The sequence below is a fragment of the Capra hircus genome, chromosome 2 (genome assembly GCF_001704415.2).
Source record: "Capra hircus breed San Clemente chromosome 2, ASM170441v1, whole genome shotgun sequence".
In the NCBI taxonomy this organism is placed as follows: domain Eukaryota; kingdom Metazoa; phylum Chordata; class Mammalia; order Artiodactyla; family Bovidae; genus Capra; species Capra hircus.
The window spans coordinates 64675653-64697766 of NC_030809.1; the positions used below are offsets into that span (position 1 = coordinate 64675653).

The window sequence follows — 22114 nt, forward strand, 5'->3', positions numbered from 1 at the left end:
TGAGAGTCCTCATAGAGGTGTTATCCATTCCTCCCAGGCAAGTCAGCAAGTTCTAGCTGCCCCACAGTGTCCCCTCCGTTTCTAGCCTCCTCACCTGTGTCTGCTGCTGCACGGCTGCTTAGGAGCCGGTGTTCTCACCAGCACTGCTCTTTCTGGGAGCAGTTCCCAAAGTCAGAGTCAGAGGTGCTCAGTGGCTGTGGCAGCTGGCGGGGGAGCAACCCCTCCCCAACTCTTCTGGCCTCTGGCCCCTCCAAAGGGCTCCCAGCCTCTCAGCACTTGGAAGCCTTTGTGCCCACACTAAATCTTGCAGCAAGAAGCTCCAAACACTGCCATCATACTAACGACATTTTATTTTTTAAAAGAAAAATCTATAAGTTTAAAATATATACATCATCTATATTTCAGTCTTTTTCTCTAAAACTTTAATTCCCCAAATGGCTGGAACATAAGCAGACACAGAGGACCATGGTGACCTGCAGAAAGGAAGTGAGAGGCACTGATCTCCTGGTGGTTTTCATTCGAGGATCAGGTAGGAGCTGAGCGCTTTGCTCCGCAGGTTCTTCATCTCCTCGAGCACCTTCTGTCCTGCCTTCTCCGTTGGCTGTGCTTGGTCCTTCACCTCTCTAAATATAAATATATATGAAACACAAACCCGATGAGGACACATCAGGGCACCTCTTAAAACATTCTTCACCCACCACCACCCTGCTTCTGGGCCCAGTGTCACCGGTGATGCCGCATGAAGACGGGAGGAGCTGTTTATACACAAACACAATATAAACCATACTTAGTGATCATTTAGTTACCAGTGAAAACACCTGGCTGGAAGTGATTCAAATCTGATTTCCAGTCTCAGCTGCACTAGGTTCTTAGAAGAGCCAAGTGACCTAAACTCTCAGCCTCTGCTTCCAGAGGTACACGTGGTGGGAATTCCCATCAATGAGGATTATTGCAAAGGGAAATGAGAACTTATGCATGGACATCGCGGCATGACGGCTTCTAAATGCTCAGTGGGCAGGAGCTGATTCTTTATGTTTATGAGTAAAGTGGACACACAGTATCTCTGACTCTGACAATGGCTCCGGAAGGTGGGACTCAGGAAGGAGGGTTCTGCACCTGGGTCGAGGAGTGGCTGATGTGGAGCCTGGATGTTGCTGGCATGGTGAAGGGTAGAACTTTCCAAATCCCTGGGAGGACAGGATTAGTGTATTTGGTTGAAAGCACAGATGTCTAAGGATGGTGAGCTCAGCTAGATGATCTGTCCAGTTAGAAGAATTCAAGAAAAAATTAAGTGCTTCTCCTCTGTGTTCACAGCAGCACTACTGACAATAACGAAGGCATGGAAGCCACCTAAGTGTCTGTGAACAGAGGAACGGATAAAGAAGATGTGCATACACACACTGGAACATTACTCAGCCATAAAAAGCACGAAATAATGCCATCTGCAGCAACACGGATGGACCTTGAGACTACTATTCTAAGTGAAGTCAGTCAGGAGAGAAAGACAAATACCATATGATATCACTCACATGTGGAACACAAAAAGTTAATACAAATGAACTTATTTGCAAAATAGAAACAGACTCACAGACATAGAGAACAGATCTGTGGTTGCCAAGGGGGAGGGGTGGGGGGGATGGACTGGGAATTTGGGGCTAGCAGATGCAAACGGTATGTGGAGAACGGACAAACAAGGTCCTACTGCGCAGCACAGGGAACTACGCTCAGTGCCCTGCGATAAGCCATAGTGGAAAAGAGTATGAAAAAGAACATGTGTATGACTGAGTCACTTTGCTGTACCGCAGAAACGAGCACAACATTGTAAATCAACTAGACTGCAAAAAACCAAAATTAAGTGCTTGTGAAAGATTTCCTAAGGAGAGTGAAACTTCCTAAAGTTTTGGCAAACGCCTGAAAGTTTTGAAGAAGGAGAAGTATCTCAAAATGAAAAAATTAAAACTTCTCTAATGCATATAATTAAAAAAAATTAATTGGTACCACTTTATGAAATCAGTCTAAAATATATATAGTTCATGTCACCCTTCAATATATTAATGGCTGAGTGATACTGTGATAATCTAAGGTGAGCTGAATAATGTGTCAGCAACTAAAGTCACTCACACAGTTTCTTGGATATTTTGCAATATAATTCTCCTTAGTAGGTCTTGAGAGGGTGAGATCACCATCAAGATAGCAAGGAAGCTCTTGGGTTGATTACAGCCTTCAAGAAAGAGCAGATGATTCTTCCATGAAAATAAGTATTTGCCAGAAACCAAATTGACAGCAGTCTTCACAGGGACATTAAGTATCACTGATGTGCTTTTCATTTCTATCCCTGTCTGACCAAGCTCTCATGTGTGTCTGTCTGACACTCTGTCTGCAGCCAGCTGAAGCTGAAGGAGGCAAAAAAAAGCACAAGTAAGGACTGAAAAGACAGGACAGCATCAGGTCACGCTTGGTATGCATGGAGAGAATTTCAGAGCTGAATCTCCGCTGCATAGCACAGGGAACCCTACTCGATATCTCGTAATAACCTATGAGGGAAAAGAGTCTGAAAAAAAGATACACACACACATATGTGAGAATCCCATGGACAGAGGAGCCTGGTGGGCTCCAGTCCATAGGGTCCCGCAGAGTTGGACATGACCGGAGCGATTAGCACACATACACATGGTGGTTTAGTTGATAAGTTGTATCTGACTCTTTGGACCCCATGACCTATAGCCCACCAGGCTTCTCTGTTCATGGGATTTTCCAGGTAAAAATACTGCGGTGGGCTGCCATTTCCTTGCCCATATTTCATGTATATATACATATACACACATCACTGTGCTGTACACCTTAAACTAATACAACATTGTAAATCAACTATACTCCAATAAAATTTTGAAAAAAATCATCTGTGAGGTATCATTGGAATACTATACAGCCAATAAACTGATAATTATATTGATAATTTTGGCACGTAAAAAAATGTACAAAAATAATTTAAACTGGAAAATAGGTGAATTCAAAATGCCATGGATCTATTTATTGAAAATGTGTGAAATGTATGTGTATTTTGAAAAAAAAAAAAAACTTGGTGTGCAGAAAATGCTTAGAGTTATTGTTGTTTTTTCTGTTTTTTGTTTTTTTGGTAAAGTAGCTGAAATACATTAAAAAAGAAAAAAAGAAAAGAGAAGTTTTTTCTTTGGGTGAAGATATATAAAGTAATAAGTTCTATTTCATTTAATATTCATTTGATAATCAAATGGGATTTGATATGACTTTCTGTAGTCAAAATGGTGAAAAAACCATGTGAAACAGCAAATAAACAATGAGATATTGGATATTACCCTGCTCATGGGTCAAACTGTTCTAAGCCCAGGGGCAATTTTTCAAACTGAAAAAAAAGGTTCTATTTAAAACTCTTAGCCACATATTTGAAACCTGAAACAAAATGCAAAGTGCATCTCTTTGTTGAGGCGTCAGACGTACTACGTAGTATAACATATTTTGTTGCTAAATAGCTGATTAAAACAGATGCTCACTGAAATTCTATTAAAATTTTTTTTCCCTAAATTTTGTTTTAGAAGCTGCTAATCTACTTTCTGAGAAGTGCTGGTTTGCTATAGGTTTCTGTTACTACTACAAATGAAACAAAGGAACCCCTTGCTACTCTAAGATATGTGGGCATTCCCTTCTGAAAAGGCAGGGCCTCCTCCAAACACCCTGAACAAAGAAGACAAACAAAAAAATTTACAGCATACACAAGGAAGTAATTATCCTTAATATATGAGGCACTCTTATAAATAAGAATAAGATAAAGACTTTCTGCAATATAGGCAAAAAAGCCCCCATAAAAGAAGAAAAATATTTGATAAGGGTAGGAAAATTTTTACCATCACTCATAAATGAAGAAGTTAAAATTAAAACAATAATGTGGTCATTAACAGCCTATCATATTGGAAAAGAAGAAAAAAAACGTCTGATAATATTCCACGTTGTTCAGGGCATTTGATTGTGGGCATCCTGACCTCTGCTGGTAGGACGTTTGTTGATATTTTCCTGGATGGCGCAAAGCACTATGTAATAAAACCATAAAATGAACATGGATTTAGTGTTTATGTTTCAAAGTTTATCCTAAGGAGACAGCTTGATAAGTTTGCAAGGAATTATGGCACAAGGAAATTTGCTGAAGCCCTATTGGCAAGAGCAAACTATTAAAGAGTTGACGTGATCATCAGTAGAAAGATCGGCTAGCACATGATGGTATATCTACCAGTAAGATATAAAGGTGGGTATCTATATTTATAAACATATGATAACAATATGCTAAATGAAAGTCTAGAAGATAAAACAATATGAACAATATGATAGAATTCACGTAAACACATACAGTTGGCCCTTTGTGTCCATCGGTCCAGCATTTTCAGACTCAACCAACCCCCAGGTGGAAAAAAATATGAGAAAGTTCCAAAAAGCAAAACCTGAATTTGCTGCATGCTGAAAATTATTTAAAAATCATTTACACTGGGTGAGGTATTATAAGTAACGCAGAGATGATTCAAAGTATAGGAGGATGTGCATAGGTTATATGCAAATTCTATGCCATTTTACATAAGGGACTCAAGCATCCACAGATTTTAGTACCCAGGCTAGGGGGTGTCCTGGAACCAATCCCCCATGGATACTGTGGGATGATTGTATATACAGTTTAACAAAATACAGTAGGTGTTTGTGTGTTATTTAAATAATTAAAGTATTAATACTTGGAAGACCACAAACCAAAATGTACAAGATACTGCCCCTGGGTGGTAGGATTATTGTTTTTATTTCATTCGTTATATTTTTCTATATTTTCTAACATTTTAATATTTTAAAAAGACTTAAATAATTCTAAAAGGATAACTGGAATTTCAAACTTATAAACCATATGAACTCTAGTGGTTATATCCTTTACCAAAGTATTCTTCAAAACCAAGTTCTGAAGGATGATGGTAATGTCTGCCTAGCTAGCTGTCCCTGATACAGAGATGCAGGAAAGGGTTCACATGTGCAGAGCAAGCACCGGGAGAGGTGTCCTCACACCAGCATCTCATGGAATCCTCACAGCATCCTGAGAGAGAGGTTTTGTTTTCTGCACGTTATGAATGGGGAGACTGAGGCCCAGTGACTGAAGATAAGCAACGAGGCTGGAGGTGGCATGGGTGGTAAATAGGATACATGTCTAAACACCTAAAGCACTGGAAATGTGTCTCTTTGGAGATGTTTTTAGAGTCAAACAGTTCTGTATGTCGTGTAGGACAAATTTTATCCTGGGCTACCTCTTCCTAAGTCATAAAGCATCCACTTACTTCTCCTTCTTGGTGTCCCTGTAGTCCAGCATTGGGAATTCCGCTTCGATCATTTCTGGGGTCAGCATAATGTCCATACTCTGTTCACAGAGCTCACTGAAAGGAACAAAATAGAAAAGTACTGCAATCGTTTAAGAGTTACATGATTCCTTCAACATTACTCACACCTATACTTCTTGGATCTACGTTAAAGAAAGTATAAGACTGATAAATAGCTTTCTATCAACCAACAACAGTAGGAATGATTCTTTATAACCAGAGAAAAACAAGCAGCTTAAAAATGGGGTTTGTTGTTATAGTTGTTGTTGTTCAGTGGCTAAGTCATGTCTGTTGCTTTGCGACCTCATGGACTGTAGCACGCTAGGTTCCTCTGTCCTCCACTATCTCCTGATGTTGTTGTTCAGTGGCCAAGTCATGTCCGACTCTTTGTGACCCCATGGACTGCAGCCGAACAGGCTTCCCTGACCTTCACTATCTCCTGGAGTTTGCTCAAACTCATATCCATTGAGGTGACGAAGCCATCCAACCATCTCATCCTCTGTCACCCTCTTCTCCTCCTGTCTTCAATCTTTCCCAGCATCAGCGTCTTTTCCAATGAGTTGGCTCTTTGCATCAGGTGGCCAAAATATTGGAGCTTCAGCTTCAGCATCAGTCCTTCCAATGGATATTCAGGGTTGCTTTTCTTTAGGATTGACTGGTCTGATTTCCTTGCTGTCCAAGGAACTCTGAAGAGTCTTTTCTAGCACCACAGTTTGAAAGCATCAATTCTTTGGTGCTCAGCCTTCTTTATAGTCCAACTCTCACAGCCATACATGACTATTGGGAAAAACCACAGCTTTGACTATACAGACCTCTGTTGGCAAAGTGATGTCTCTGCTTTTCAATACACAGTCTAGGTTTGTCATAGCTTTCCTTCCAAGAAGTAAGTGTCTTTTAATTTCACAGTTACAGTCACCGTCCACAGTGATTTTGGAGCTCAAGAAAATAAAACCTGTCACTGTTTCCAGTTTTTCCCCTTCTATTTACCATGAAGTGATGGGATCAGATGCCATGATCTTAATTTTTTAAACACTGAGTTTCAAACCAGACTTTTTCATTCTCCTCTTTCACCCTCATCAAGAGGCTCTTTTATTCCTCTTCACTTTCTGCCATTAGAGTGGTATCATCTGCATATCTGAGGTTGTTGATATTTCTCCTGGTAATCTTGATTCCAGCTTGTGATTTATCCAGCCCAGCATTTTGCATGATGTTCTCTGCATAGGAGTTAAATAAGCAGGGTGACAATATACAGCCTTGTCATACTCCTTTCCCAATTTTGAACAGTTGTTTCATGTCTGGTTCTAATTGCTGTTTCTTGACCCACATACAGGTTTCTCAGGAGACAGGGAAGGTGGTCTAGTATTCCCATCTCTTTAAGAATTTTCCACAGTCTGCCATGGTGCACAAAGTCAAAGGCTTTAGCATAGTCAGTGAAGCAGGTATTTTTCTGGAATTCCCTTGCTTTCTCCAATGAATGTTGGCAATTTGATTTCTGGTTCCTCTGCCTTTTCTAAACCTGGCTTGTACATCTGCAAGTTCTCGGTTCTGCTGTTGAACTCTAGCTTGAAGGATTTTGAGCATAACCTTGCTAGTATATGAAATGAGCACAATTGTCTGGTAGTTTGAACATTCTTTGACATTGCCTGTCTTTGAGATTGGAATGAAAACTGACCTTTTCCAGCCCTGTGGCCACTGCTGAGTTTTCCAAATTTGCTGGAATATTGGGTGCAATACATTAACAGCATCATCTTTTAGGATTTTAAATAACTCAGCTGGAATTCCATCACCTTCACTAGCTTTTTCGTAATAATGCTTTCTAAAGCCCGCTTGACTTCACACTCCAGAATGTCTGGTCCTAGGTAAGTGACCACACCATCGTGGTTATCTGGGTCTTTAAGACTTTTTTGTATAGTTCTTCTGTATATTCTTGCCACCTCTTCTTAATCTCTTCTGCTTTTGTTAGGTCCTTACTGTTTCTGTACTTTATTGTGCCCGTCCTTGCATGAAGTATTCCCTGATATCTCCAATTTTCTTGAAGAGATCGCTAGTCTTTCTCATTCTATTGTTTTCCTCTATTTCTGTGCATTGTTCATTTAAGAAGGCCCTCTTCTCTTTCCTTGATATTCCCTGGAACTCTGCATTCAGTTGAGTAATCTTTCCCTTTCTCCCCTGCCTCCCCCTTTTCTTCTTCCTCAGCTGGTCACAGCAAACACCCTTTTCCAATAGCACAAGAGATGACTGCACACGGTCAGTACTGAAATCAGATTGATTACGTTCTTTGCAGTGGAAGATGTAGAAGCTCTATACAGTCAGTAAAAACTAAACCTGGAGCTGACTGTGAGACTCAGATCATGAACTCCTTATTGCAAAATTCAGGCTTAAAGTGAAGAAAGTAGGGAAAACCACTAGACCCTTCAGGTAAGACCTCAATCAAATCCCTTTGATTATACAGTGGAGGTGATGAATAGATTCAAAGGATTAGATCTGGTAGACAGACAGCCTGAAGAACTATGGACGTAAGTTCATAACATTGTACAGGAGGAGGTGATCAAAACCATCCCCAAGAAAAGGAAAAATGGGGTTACAGAATGCATACTGTTTGCAGGTGTACACGCAACATTTACCAATATTGACCGAATCTTGGACCATAAGGAAAGCATGAATATTTCAAAAGGTTGAAATCATTCTGAGAATGTTCTGTGACCACAATGGAATTCAATTAGAAATCAATAGCAAAGAAGACAACCAAAAAATCCACAACTGCTTTAAAAAGAAAACAATATGCTTCTAAATAATCTACAGGTGAGAGAAGAAATTACAGGGATTGAGGTTATTTTTATCTTGAGGTCTGCTACCCCTTACAGCAGGGGTCAGGAAACTTTTCGAGTAAAGGCCTCAGTGGGTCTCTTTTACAGTTAGCTTCCCAGGTGACACTAGTGATATATAATCCGTCTGCCCATGCAGGAGCCATAAGAGACACTGGTTTGATCCCTGGGTCAGGAAAATCCCCTGGAGGAGAGAATGGCACCCCACCCCAGTGTTCTTGCCTGGAGAATCCCACGGACAGAGGAGCCTGGTGGGCTGCAGTCTATGGGGTCACAAAGAGTCAGACAGGACTGAAGCGACTTAGCACCCACACACACTGTTGCGGCATGAAAGGAGTCATGGAAAACATTCAAATGAATGAGTGTGGCTGTGTTTCAATAAAACGGGTGTTTTGCAAAAATGGGTGGTAGGCCAGATTTGGCTGTTTGTGGACCCCCTGGCCAGGCGCTTGGTTGCTTAACAGTTACAGCTGGGTCAGCGCAAGTGTGAGTTCCAGCTCCAGGAAGCAGGAAGAGAGTCTGCAGGAGGTAAACCCACTCCATCCTGGTCCTGCCCCCAGGAGGACATCTCACGTCTTCTCCTGCCCTCTTGGTAAAGGCCGAGTCACATGGATGACCTAACTCAGGTGACACTGAGCCTCCAGTTTCAACAATTCTATTTCAGTAGAAGAGGAGACGATTATTTTGAGTGGCTGTCTCTGCTACACTCAAAGAGAAATGCCTCCAAGATCAACAGAGGCTTCAAAATCTAGAATTACAAACAGGAACCCTCTCCTCGCAACGAAACATAAACAGAGGTGGGCAGAGCCATATTCTGTTTGGGAAAACACCCTTGAAAACTGCACAAAGTCACTCCGATCACCTAATCTTCGCTAAGCAGCTGCTCTGTGCCAAGCTCTGTGCCAATCTCGATGCTGGTGATTTACAAGACTGCTTTGCGTTAGCAGTTTCCTCATCTCCAAAGTGTGGAAAAGACCTCATTGTTGCAGTGAATGAAATTCTTGTCAAGCGCTGGGCCTGACTTCACATTTAATGCTCTGTAAATGTTACTGTTACAACTACCCTCCTCCTCCTCATCTTCCTTAATTGACAACCCCTGTGAAGTAGGTACCACTATTCTCATTTCAAAAATGAGGAAACTGACTCATGAGTCTGCAGATTAGTGAGGAAATTGACTCATGAGTCTGAACATCAGTGCTGAATGGGGAAGCGCTGCAGAGCATCTCCTCACCTGCCTCCCCAAACTGAACGTCAAGTAACCATGTGGCACCCCGGCCACCCACCTGGCTGCAGCATCCTCAGGAAATGCCCTCATGCTCTGGGGTTCAAGTAGCAGACACTCAACTTCCCTGTTCAGACCTGGGTTCTAAGCTTCAGACGTCCATGTATTGCCAAGTACCACTGCTTGTGGGCAGGTCTCACAAAAACCAATATTTAGTACTTCACTCACCGGTTATTTACAGGAAGAAATATTAAAGTGGGCGTGCTGTGCTAAGTCGCTTCAGTTGTGTCTGACCCTTGCAACCCCATGAATTTTAGCCTGCCAGGTTCCTCTGTCCATGGAATTCCCCAGGTAAGAATACTGGAGTGGGTTGCCATTTCCTTCTCCAGGGGATCATCCCGACCCAGGGATCAAGTTTCCTGCATTGGCAGACATGTTCTTTACCCCTAGCGCCACCTGGGAAGAGCCAAAGCGGGCGTGGCCACAGCAGATTCAAGGACACATTTTCACTAGATGTTGTATGCTCATCAGTAAAATCAAATTTAAGCGCCTTTGTTTGGAGGCTATTTTTCTTTTTCCTTAATTTTTTTGTTTGTTTTATTTACTTTGGGGGGGGGGTCCTAGGTTTTCTTTTTTCCCTTTTCTTAAAATTTTTGTTTTTGACCTTTCTTTTAAAAATATTTTATTTGTTTGGGGTGGGGGCTATATTTCTTTTGCCCCTCCAAATCCTACCTGCCTTCTGAATACTAACCCAAGGGCATGCGATTCTGCAGCCTTGGAAGCCCACTTAGCACCCACTCTGCTCACCCCTCCCTGAGCACCTGCAGCACTGAAAGGTCAGCCAGTCTGAGACCTGAGACTATTATTCTCCACCACGAATCCAGCATCTTATCTGCTAAGGGTGTGGCTGGGTGTCAGCCGTGTCTTGGTGGAGCTGCAAGCTCAGGCGCTGTGTGCTCCTTGGAAATCTCTCAGAGCACCTGGCATGTTTCTGGAACATAGACGACAGTGAGACCACAGGTGAAAAAGTACCGTTCGACTGTCTCTATCCTGTCTTCTTCCGGCAAGGCGTCAAGAACGGCAGGGACGTCAACAGGCAGCATGACTAAGTTGAAGGAATCACAGCTGTGGAAAAATCACAGAGCAGCTGAGGATATGCGACCACATTAGTAGTCTCAGGGTCTTTATACAATCTTCTAAAGCACTTCTATTTTACCTTTGGTATTTTATGCTACCATCCTGTCCTCTTCACCCCTGGAAACCCACCCATGTCTCCCTAGAGGTAAAGGCGGGGGATGATGAAAGTAAAAAGTGAAAGTATTAGTCGCTCAGTCGAGTCCGACTCTTTGTGACCCCATGGCCTGTAGCCTGCCAGGCTCCTCTGTCCATGGAGTTCTCCAGGCAAGAATACTGGAGTGGGTTGCCATTTTCTACTCCAAGGGATCTTCCTGACCCAGAGATTGAAACTGGGTCTCCTGCATTGCAGGCTGTGATGGCTACCGGTCAAATCCAAGAGAATGGTGCTAAATAAGATATTTCAGAGAGCTTAGAAAAATAATTTTCAAAAGTGTAGTATCTAAACTTACTTTATTTCCTGGGGGTGGAGGTGGGGTGGGGCAGCTAGATAGTTTACTTTTTCTTCTTAATATTTTTTCCCACATTTATACTCTTCTTATAGGCTTCCCTGGTGGCTTAGAGGTTAAAGCATCTGCCTCTAACGCAGGAGACCTGGGTTCGATCCCTGCATCCGGAAGATCCCCTGGAGAAGGAAATGGCAACTCACTCCAGTATTCTTGCCTGGAGAATCCCATGGATGGAGGAGCCTGGTGGGCTACAGTCCATGGGGTCGCTGAATTGGTGCTTTTTAACTGTGGTGTTGGAGGAGACTCTTGAGAGTCCCTTGGACTGCAAGGAGATCCAACCAGTCCATTCTGAAGGAGATCAACCCTGGGATTTCTTTGGAAGGAATGATGCTAAAGCTGAAACTCCAGTACTTTGACCACCTCATGTGAAGAGTTGACTCATTGGAAAAGACTCTGATGCTGGGAGGGATTGGGGGCAGGAGGAGAAGGGGACGACAGAGGATGAGGTGGCTGGATGGCATCACTGACTCGATGGACGTGAGTCTGAGTGAACTCCAGGAGTTGGTGATGGACAGGGAGGCCTGGTGTGCTGCGATTCATGGGGTTGCAAAGAGTCGGACACGACTGAGTGACTGAACTGAACTGAACTGATACTCTTCTTAGTTGTTTATTCAATTTCAGACCTCCTTCTCACCTCCTTATATATTGTTCAGTATTATAATTTTAGACTTTTACATAAAAATTACTGGGTATCGAGGACATTAAAAGCACTGAGATGGGGAGGAAAAAACAGTTTGTTAATTTTAAGTTCAGTTCAGTTTTAAATTTGACAGTATATTTCTGTTTCAAGTTGGTGGAATAAACACCTTTAAAAAATTATTCCTTTTTTTGGTCTCAACTCCTTCTCACAAACCTCTCAAATGCTATTAGAGGAATAAAAACTGAACACACAATAGCAAAGGGAATACAGAAAAAGTCACAAATGGATATATATTTTTAATAATTTTCTGGAATAAGCTTTGAAAAGCTGGGAGGAGTGCTGTCTCATAAAAAAAGAGTAAAAAATGACCCATGGCAGGAAACTGACCTTCTTACCGACCCTGCAGGTGGCAGGATGGGACACCAGGGGGATTAATTGAAGCCTCCTTGGTGTGTGCAGATATGTCTTGGAGATAAGTTTCTTCTTGTTTAATAAGCAAAAATGTGCCTGGCCCACCAAGCATAGGGCGTGGTTGAATGCAACTACGGCCCATGGTTTCTACAGCTGTAACAAAGAGTGAAGAGGATCTTTATCAACTAATATGGAGTGATTTTCAGGGGATGTTATAAGTGAAAACAGGAAAATACAGAAGAGCTTATCCAGTGCGCCACTTTTTGAGTAAGGAAGAGGGGAACATGAAAAATACATATATTCTGTTTAGCATTGTGAAGGGAAACATGGGAATGGTGTTGGAAGACAGAGCGGCTACCAACAAGGGCAGAAGGGAGGGGGATGGAGTGACACGTGTCTGAGTTTGACTTTCCATGTAGCTTTGAATTTGTTACTGTGTTAATGTTCTACATATTCAAAAAATAAAATTAAATCAATATGAAAGGGAGGAGTGAGTGAGTGATAGTTGCTCAGCTGTGTCTGACTCTTTGTGACCCCAGGGGCTGTAGCCTGCCAGGTTCCTCTGTCCATGGAATTCTCCAGGCAAGAATACTGGAGTGGGTTGCCATTTCCTTCTCTAAGGAAAGGGAGGAAATGCCCCTAAACTGAAACACATAAAATTTCATATGAATTCCATAAGCACAGTGGAGGGAGGGGAAAAAAGAGAGAAAGAGGAAGGGAAAGAAAGAAAAAACAAAGAAGAAAAGGAAGGACTTATATTCAATATCCTGTAATAACCTATAAGAGAAAGAAGAACCTGGAAATAATACATATGTATATGGTTATATCACTTTGCTGTACACCTAAAACTTTGTCAATCAATTATACTTCAATAAAAAAATACTTAAAAAAAAGTGAAAAGGAGTAATCCAAATAACTCATAAATATAGTATTTGACTATATATCCACATCCTGGATAGAATGGGGTAGGAGAAGACTGCAAATAAATCTTGAGCTCTATTTACTATACTTGTTTATTAAAGTGATTATAGCCAAGTCATTCTGAAACTATTTTTAACATTCTATAAAACTGAGTGAGTAAATGTCTTAGGAAGCCAGGGTTCTCACAGAGGAAGAAGAGACAGATAACTAAGCAACTCCATGAGTGTGGGCTGGGATTATAAGCACCAGCGTAGATTCATGATTTCCAAAATGGGGATAGGTGTGTACAAGTGTGTGTATGTGCACATGTATATGTGCATATGTGTATAGATGTATGTGGTCATGCATTTTTGTATGGCTATGTACATATGTGTGAAAGTATATGTATATACATGCGCTTCCCCACACTCTGGATTGTCTGCTGAGGAGGCCAAGAAACAACCCCCTCCACCCCCAGGGGCAATGTGTGCACCAGGAACCCAGATTTTGGTCTCTAATACCATTCCTCACCAAAAGGGACCTGGCCTCCACCACCCAGAGATTAACCTTATCCACTGACTTTATGACAAAGAATGCAGGTTCTAATGGACAGTCCCACTGTATGTAGCTGAGGAAGGGGTGGAAGAAGGTGGGAGCCCGGACCACTCTTCCAAGGCCAGGCTGGTCTGGAAGACAGAATAGCAAAAACTAAAGGTTTTTCATGAGACCAAACTCATCTACTTTTTAAATTCTTACTTTTCTATGTGTTAATGGGTTCCTCTGGAATTGAAAGGGTGGTGACAGTGGATGGTGTTTGGCTGTTATATTTTGCTTTGTTTTGTTTCATGCCTTTCTTGGATAAGTAAAACTCTGACAACGCTGAGTCAGTTCCTAAGATTCTTCTGGACACTTCACCCATCTATGAAATCCCAAAGTCTGGCACCGCTGGATTATTAATAGGTAATTTCTTCATTGATGCTGACTCAGATTTCATGGGAGTCACAGAGACTCAATAAATTCTCTCTGAATTTATTAAGGAGCAAAGAACCCAAGTGAACTGTTTTGATTATTATGAATGCAAAAATGACTTGGAATAAATAAACATTAAATAACATTGCATGGTTTAACAAAAAACAGATAACTCTCGTCGGCAAAAAAAGGGGGAAATACCAGCTAAGAAACAGGTAATCTATTCAACCACAATGACTGCAAGTTGAAGTATCATTAGTGGGTGTGTGGGAAGTTAAAAAGGAATGCCATTATTATTCTGTAACTCTTTTAGAAACAAAAACATGACCTAGAGTCTTACATCATGGAAATACATGATGAAGAAATAAAGAATCCTCTCTTGATTTTATAATCTGTCATGCAATTATGCTTTATTTTGAAACAAATTGGCCCAACAGAGCACTCAGGCACAGAAGCTGGAGGTAACAACTCCTAGTTGGAGAGTTTTCTTTAATTCATGTGGAATTCATGGTTAATTCAAGCCCAAAGTAACTGCACTCTGAGTGCCTTTTGAAAGAATAGCCTCAGGAGATTTTTCCAAGGACACAGCTTTGGAAAAAAAAACCAAACCAAAAAAAAACAGGATGTTTTTATCTTAATTCTTGAGACCTGTGCTTGCTGACAGCGGGTGGACCCTGGCCCTCTGCACTCCCCACCATCTCTTACTTTACATGTTCTGTCTAGGGGAGGGTGCCATATGCAGCTGCGCTTGGTTCCCTGATGACTGGGGTCTGTTCTGAAGTGCCTTCACTCCTCAGCAAAACGAGGATCTGAGTCCAGATGACGGAGGGTCATCGCCACCTGGTGGCAGCAGAGTGACTGTACGGTTTAGTGAGTGGGGGACGGCAGGAGTGGGAAGAGCTATTAAGGACAGTGTTGGAGGCACCATGTCAGTCCTGATGAGTGCTCCGTAGGGACTCCCTCAGGTCCCCACTCCACAGACAAGGAAATCATTGCTCAAGGGCTTCAGGGATGGTGACTCGCCCAAGGACGCAGAGTGGGTGACAGGGCTATCGGGTCTCTCAGACACCAGAGTGTCCTCTCTGTAAGGTTGTTCCCTCCAGCCCTAGGTTCTGGAGATTTCAGATCTTAGAAATATGCTAACGTTACCAAACACAAGTTCACATACCCAACGCACAGTGAGGCCAAGCAACCCAAAATGCCAGAGTCTGAAGCAGAGGAAGGTCTACTGCAGGGACCAGTAAGGAGAAGGGGTGGCTTGTGCCCAGACCTTCAGAACTGCCCGAAGGTTTGCAGGGGGAAGTTTTTAAAGGCAAAATTAGGGGTGAGGGCTGCAGAGTGTGTGACTTTCTTCTGACTGGCTAGTGGTGAGCTACAGACCCCTCTCTAGGTCCTCTGCTATAGCTCCACTCAGAAATGCCCAGATAACAGTATCTGATGCACATTCCTGAATCACAGATGCCAAACCCCCACCAAATGCAAGAAGTTAACTATTTGATGACTGTGACCACTGAGCCCCCAGACCTATGGTAACCTGAGAACTGACAACATGACATCATCTGTAACCTCACCATCACCTAATCAGAGACCTGTGTATGGTGAGCTGATCACACACCCTGCAATCCCCCTCCCTCACCTGGTCTTTAAAAATGCTTCCTGAAAGCCAAGGGGAGTTGGGCTTTTTGAGCTTTAGCTGCCTTGTTCTCCTTGCTTGGTGCCTGCAATAAACACTTTCTTAGGGCTTCCCTGGTGGCACAGATGGTAAAGAGTCAACCTGGAATGCAGGAGACCTGGGTTTGATCCCTGGGCTGGGAAGATTCCCTGGAGAAGGGAATGGCAACCCACTCCAGTATTCTTGCCTGGAGAATCCCATAGACAGAGGAGCCTGGCAGGCTACAGTCCATGGGGACACAACTGAGCAACTTTCACTTCCATCACAACGTTGTGTCAGTAGACTGGCTTTGCTGTGCACGGGTGAGCGGACCCAAGTTTGGTTCAGTAATATGAATTCACAGAAAAGGAACTAACATTTCTGAGCCCCTGCCGTGGCCCACACCCTCTGCTTGCTCTCATGCTCATCTCCAGGCAAAGGAGGGCGGTAGAGACACACTGAAAAAAATGACCCAAAAGGAACAGCACGAGGAAAAGCCTGGATTTTGATTAATTCAGGAAGAGCTTTTCTGCTGGCAGTGGAGGAAGAAGTAAAGGTAAGGGTTCCAGGGTTACAAACTGGATTTCAATTGCCTTCTTGAATCCCTGGGGGTATGTGGGTGACAGTGCATATGGGGTTGGTGCACATTAGGGTGAGCTTTCCTACTTAAAAAAAATATTTATTTGTTATTTGGCTGTATTGCGTCTTAGTTGTATTATGCGGGATCTTTCCTTGTGGCGCACAGACCCTCCACTTGTGGAGCATGGGCTCAAGAGCTGCAGCGCACCAGCATAGTTGCCTGGTCACCGGCATAGTTGCCCCATGGCAGGTGGGATCCAAGCTCCCAGACCAGGGATCGAACCCATGTCCCCTGCACCGGAAGGCAGATTCTTAACCACTGGACCAACAGGGAAGTCTCCTCCTACTTCTACTAAACGAAAACGTCAAGGCTGAGCAGGTCTCATCAGCCTGGGTTCTGGATGAGAGGACTTGGCCCAAAGAGCTGACCAGAGAGTGTGGCTGAGGTCGCACGGCTCCTGAGGACCTAGGGGAACTCTGATGATGGCGAGGAACCAGGACACGCTGGCAGAAGTCAGGGTATAAGTACCCACTGACCCTGGTTGGTGGCAGTGCTTAGGCCCAGGCAGAGCTGACTACTCCTGGGGTCATGGTAGGGTTTTGCCCCCTTGGGGTGGGCCTCATTCCAGATCAAAGGATTTGAGCAAAAGGTCACTGTGATGGTCATCGTACTGGGACACTATTCACATTTGCTCACCAGCAACTCATTTCACTATGTTTGTAAGGACAATGGACCAAATAAGTAAATTCCAGGTCTCAGGAGCAGGTCACTGACCAGGCTGCGTTTAAAGGAAAAGGCATCAGCTAGTTGTTTGATCTTAGGGCTTTGAAGAGGTGCTAGTTAAGCAAATTAGCAAGAATGTGCTTACTCTAAATTTCCTCCTTCTTTGGTCTAACACTATTCTCATCTACCTGCTCTGTCTCTGATGACAGCTGTGGGGCCTCCCGGTGGATGGCCAGGCTGGAGCATGGAGAGACCTGGATCCTTTGGTGTGGATATGGAGGGTGTAGACAGCTAATCATGGCAATTCTAAAATGCTGAAAATGAACCATGATTATTTCAGTTGAATTATGTGGACTGGTTGTCTACTTTTATTGAAGTATGGTCAATGATCCACCGTGACATTAATTTTTTTCTAAAAAAACTGCAATTATCTATTTATTTATTACTTGTTTTTGGCTGTGCCAGGTCTTGCTGCACACGGGCTTTCTCTGGCTGTGGTGAGTGGGTTATTCTCTAGATGCAGTGCATGGGCTTTTCACTGCAGTGGTTTCTCTTGTTGTAGACAGAGCACGGCCTTCAGGGTTCAGGCTCCGTAGCTGCAGCATGTGGATTCAGCTGTCCCTCAGCATGTGCAACCGTCCCAGATCAGGGGTCACACCTGTGTCCCTGCACTGGCGGGAGGATTCCTAATCCCTGGAATATCAGGGAAGCCCTGTGACATTAATTTTTTTAAAGTTTATCTCAAGAGCTTTGATATGATCCTATAATCCTACTCCTGGGCATATATCTAGAAAAAAACACAATTAGAAAAGATATATATACTTCAAAGCTCATAGTAGCGCTGTTTACAATAGCCAAGACATGGCAGCCACCTAAGTGTCCATCAACAGAGAAATGGATAAAGAAGATATTGTAGATATATACCATGGAATATTACTCAGCCATAAAAAAGAATGAAATAACGCCATCTGCAGCAACATGAATGGACCTTGAGATGATCATACTAAGTGCAAGACAAATGTCATATGATATTACCTGTAAGTTAAATCTAAAAATGATATAAATGAAATTATTTATAAAACAAAAATAGACTCATAGACATAGAAAACAAACTTATGGTTACCAAAGGAGAAAAGTAGGGGGTAGGGATAAATTAGAAGATTAGGATTAACATATACACACTACTATATATAAAATAAATAACCAACAAGGACCTTCTATGTAGCACAGGGAACTATACTCAGTATCTTGTAATAATCAATAATGGAAAATAATGTAAAAAAAGAACTTACCTATATATATCTACATAGATACACATACCTATATACGCATATCTGAGTCATTTGGCTGTAAATCTGAAACTAACATAACATTGTAAATCAACTAGATGTCAATAAAAGTTAAAAAAAATAAAGTTTATCTCAAGATAAAGAGATGAAAATCAGTTACACATCATCACATCCCTCTGACTACCGAACTTCCCTCATGCACCAAAAGTATGATTTGATATTTTCCTGGCAGGCAACTTTCAGGGCCACAGTCTCTGTAATCTGAGGGGCACACATACCCCTCTGAGGCAACGTGAGCTGGGCTTACCTCGGCAACACCTCTGTCTTATAAGTTTCGGGCAGGGATGAGAACACCAGGCTGTGGAACCTCTTCCAGGTCATCACTCCAGGTATTATGTCCTGTAATAGAGCCAGAACAGGGGGACCATGGGTAAAGTCCAGGAAGCACTTCAATTTCACTCAGCTGGCTAATTTTCAGTCTTAAAAGTTGAACTGCAAAATTTATCATTTAAGCTTAATAGAATTTTTCTGAGGCTAAAAAAGACAACCGTTTCAGCAAATAGTATTCAATGAAGCAGCAGGAATTAAAGCAGGAGGAAGGAGAGGTTTGTGCCCTGACTTATGAGGCAGAGAAGCAAGGGTCCTGGTGTGGAGGGGCAGGTCAGGCCTCTCGATCTGTTTCGATTCCTGTGAATGTGATGCTAATGCAACATTTAGAGAGCATGGGTCAGTTCATCAAAGGCTCTTCCAGGCAGTGGGGATGGGGGTGGAGGGCGGTGAGCTTGTGCAACTGCACTGAGATGCCAAGGAGGGGTGTGACCAGGGGTCACTGAGTGCAGGGCGCGTGATGGGGGTTGACAGAAAATGGCCAGGAAGGCAGGCTGGTTGTGAAGGGTCTCGTGGGCCAAGCTCATGAGCTTGGAGCTGTTCCCATGGGCAGCGGGGACCATGGAGGGCTTCCAAAGTGGAGAAGGACTGGATGCGACTCGAATGGAAGGAAGGCTTCTGCGAGGGGGTGGGGGGTGGTAATGGTGTGGTGCTGGCACCCAGGGGGAAGAGAGGGAGTCACGTGGTGTGTAAGGCAGACTGGTGGGACCCAGGGTGGCTGGACTCGGGGGTGATGAAGGAGAAGGGAGTGAGGACCACATGGGTCACTGCTTGAACTGTACACCCAAGAGGCAGGAAAGTGATGTGGGAAGAGGTGTGAAGTGGGGCTGGCAGGAGTAGGGCCAAGATGATGACCTAAGGTGGGGTTTTGTCGAGTGTGGAAGGGCTGAGGGTCACCCGCAGGAGACGTTGCTGGAAACTGAGCTCAGGCTGCTTATCCAGGGAAGAAGGGACTCTGGGGAGCCTCCTTCTCACTGTGTGTTTGCCACGTCACCACCTTGTCCCTTCTGATCTTTCTCTCCTTGTTAGGGACCAGAGAGAGAGAGTGTCAGACCCCAGGACTGTGACCACCATGCGACTTCTCTTACATGGTCACAGTGGGAATAAAATGAATATTAGGCATAGCCTTCAAAGGAAAAGAGAGTAAGAATGTTGAAAGGGGGCAACGTGAAGCCTGGAAGTGGGCACAGGCAGACGGGGTGGTGTGGCGAGCCCGCCTGCCCTGCTCCAGGGCTGGGGCATGCCGGCGCCCCATGCCATGGTTACTGTCCTTGCTCTGCAGCTGTGGCCACCAACTCTCTTATTCCCAGTTCCAGCTGCGACCCCTCACTTCCTTGTCCCCCACCCCCTGGTCCCTGCAGCCCAGGGCCAGTTCTGCTGCTGAGCCTGGGACGGCTTTACCGTGTGATGGAGAAATTGCTTCTGGGTGAGGGGGATGCTGGAGCCGCAGTGGTACTCCTTGGTGAACTTATACTTGGGGTGGGAGCACAGGTGGTAATCGATCAAGGTTTCCACGTAAGTCAGAGGGTGCTTCACAGCAAACAGTCCCGGGCTGGGATTCTGCAGAAGGAGAGAGAAAAAAAAGAATCTCTTTTGCTGACCAGCTTTCACCTCAGGCACAGGACAGACATCAGCTGAGGTTCCCCATGGCTCCCACCAGTACGGACACTCTGACTCTGCGTCAGCTTGTCTGAGAAAGACAAGCAGGAGAGTTGAGGTGGTTTCAGATGGGCTGTGGTCAGGGTCACTCACAGATGTCACTTTGCTGGCTGAAGAACTTCATCACATATCACACGGATTTACTAGGCTCCCGTGGAAACCAGCACAAATGGAACCACAGCTTAAAGTAGTTGTTTCTAAATTTGATCAGTCCTAACTGTAAATAAGCAAACTGGTTTTAAAAAGCAAATGAGCTTCTGGTTTTGGGAAGGAAAAACAGCTTTTTAAAAACTAGTTTAAAGAGAAGATAAAGGAGAGGGTGGCATTTGATACATCAGGAAACGTCAACGTTTAACATTGTTTTGGTGTCTTTAATTCAGGAAGGCTCCATTTGGATGTAGTATCTGGCTTTAAGGGAGATCCTGTTTTTTACTAATTTTCCAGTGAGACTAATGGAGGTACAGAGCAACTATATCAAAATATACAAAAACATGGAGCCTTTTAATGTTCCTTCTGGGGCTTATCCAATAAAAACCCTGCTTTTGTCCCAAACAACATAGCTTTCAGCTCCCTCGTGGTTAATTCAGATGTTTAAGAACCACTGAGATTCTGTTCTTTTTGTCTGAATAATTAAAAAAGCAATTAAAACACACACACAAATCTCCACTGTCAAGATATAAACGTTCCCCACAACTTAAAGATGATGCAGCCAGGCCAGGCAGGTGTGACAGCAGAGCTTGGTTGTGGTGGATGTGACGAATGTGTTCCAGCCACAAATGCCAGGAAGACAGTTCTCTGTTAGTTCAGGGAGGCTGATCTACAGCCAGGACCGAGGAGAAAGATGCCGAGCAAGTGGGCTCTTGCCTGAACTCATGACTGTAAAGGCAGCAGGAGGGCAGGGAGGCAATGATGCCCCCTGAGGGAGTCGGCAGGGCCCCAGCAACACATCTCAATGAGCTCTGCAGCTGAGGGAAGAGGCAGGAGATACCCATGTGTCCAGAGCAGCTCTTTTCCCATTCTTCAATGTGTCATATGGGTTGGGGGCTGAGACAGGGGCAAATGCAAACACTGGCTCCCAAATCTGACCCAGAGAGCGACTGCAGGGCCAGAAACAAACAAGGTGAAAGATGGGGCCCCTGGCGAGAGAAAGCTAGGGAGGTCGAGGATGCAGAGGAAAGCAGGTGGGGATGGGGAGATGGGGGATGTTTCCTATTCCTGTGCAGGTTCCCTTAAGTACACCTGGGTGCACAGACATAATGGCAGGAGCCAAGGTTAGGACACAAAGCAAGTGGCCCAGCTTACACCACTTAGGTACTCTGTACACAATCACTCCAGAGAGGGGATGAACTTTTTGGTCAACTCAATAGTAAAGAGCATTTATTTTGTCTTAACTGTGTCAATATGTTTCTCTGCCAGGCCAAGCACAGGCTTGGATTATAGCTTTTGGGTGAAGGTTCACTATCACGACCTCTGGGTCAGTGACAGAGGGAGGTTCTAATATAAAGCCAGATGGACTCTATTAATATTTTTAAATTTTCCATCAGGTCTTAAAAATCATGCCAAATATTAGTTGGCATCCTCTTTGGAACACATATCAATTTTTAGTTGACTCTCCCCCTTAGAGTTTATAATGGCTTTTTATTTTGGTTTAATGATGTGCCTTTATGAAACCTGTACTGTTGGCACATGGAGTCCATCCTGTCCTGGATGCCTCCTCTGGCCCCTGTAGATAATGCACAGATATCATCCCAAGACTTACTGTAGACCTTTCCTTGTTATAACCACTATTTATTGCTGACAAAGGTCCATCCAGTCAAAGCTATGGTTTCTCCAGTAGTTG

The 22114-nt window shown here is 43.7% G+C and overlaps 1 protein-coding gene across 1 annotated transcript in view; it reads right to left on the bottom strand.

The window, feature by feature from the left end:
* The window catches only part of CFAP221 (cilia and flagella associated protein 221), a 124602-nt gene continuing 102820 nt past the window's right edge, over positions 333-22114 (bottom strand). The window contains exons 19-23 of the mRNA XM_013970323.2: positions 20017-20175; positions 18536-18627; positions 10455-10547; positions 5337-5432; positions 333-623 (exon numbers count right to left, since the gene is read on the bottom strand). Of these exons, the coding sequence (XP_013825777.2) occupies positions 515-623; positions 5337-5432; positions 10455-10547; positions 18536-18627; positions 20017-20175 (549 nt within the window). The 3' untranslated portion in view covers positions 333-514. The remainder of the gene's footprint in view (positions 624-5336; positions 5433-10454; positions 10548-18535; positions 18628-20016; positions 20176-22114) is intronic.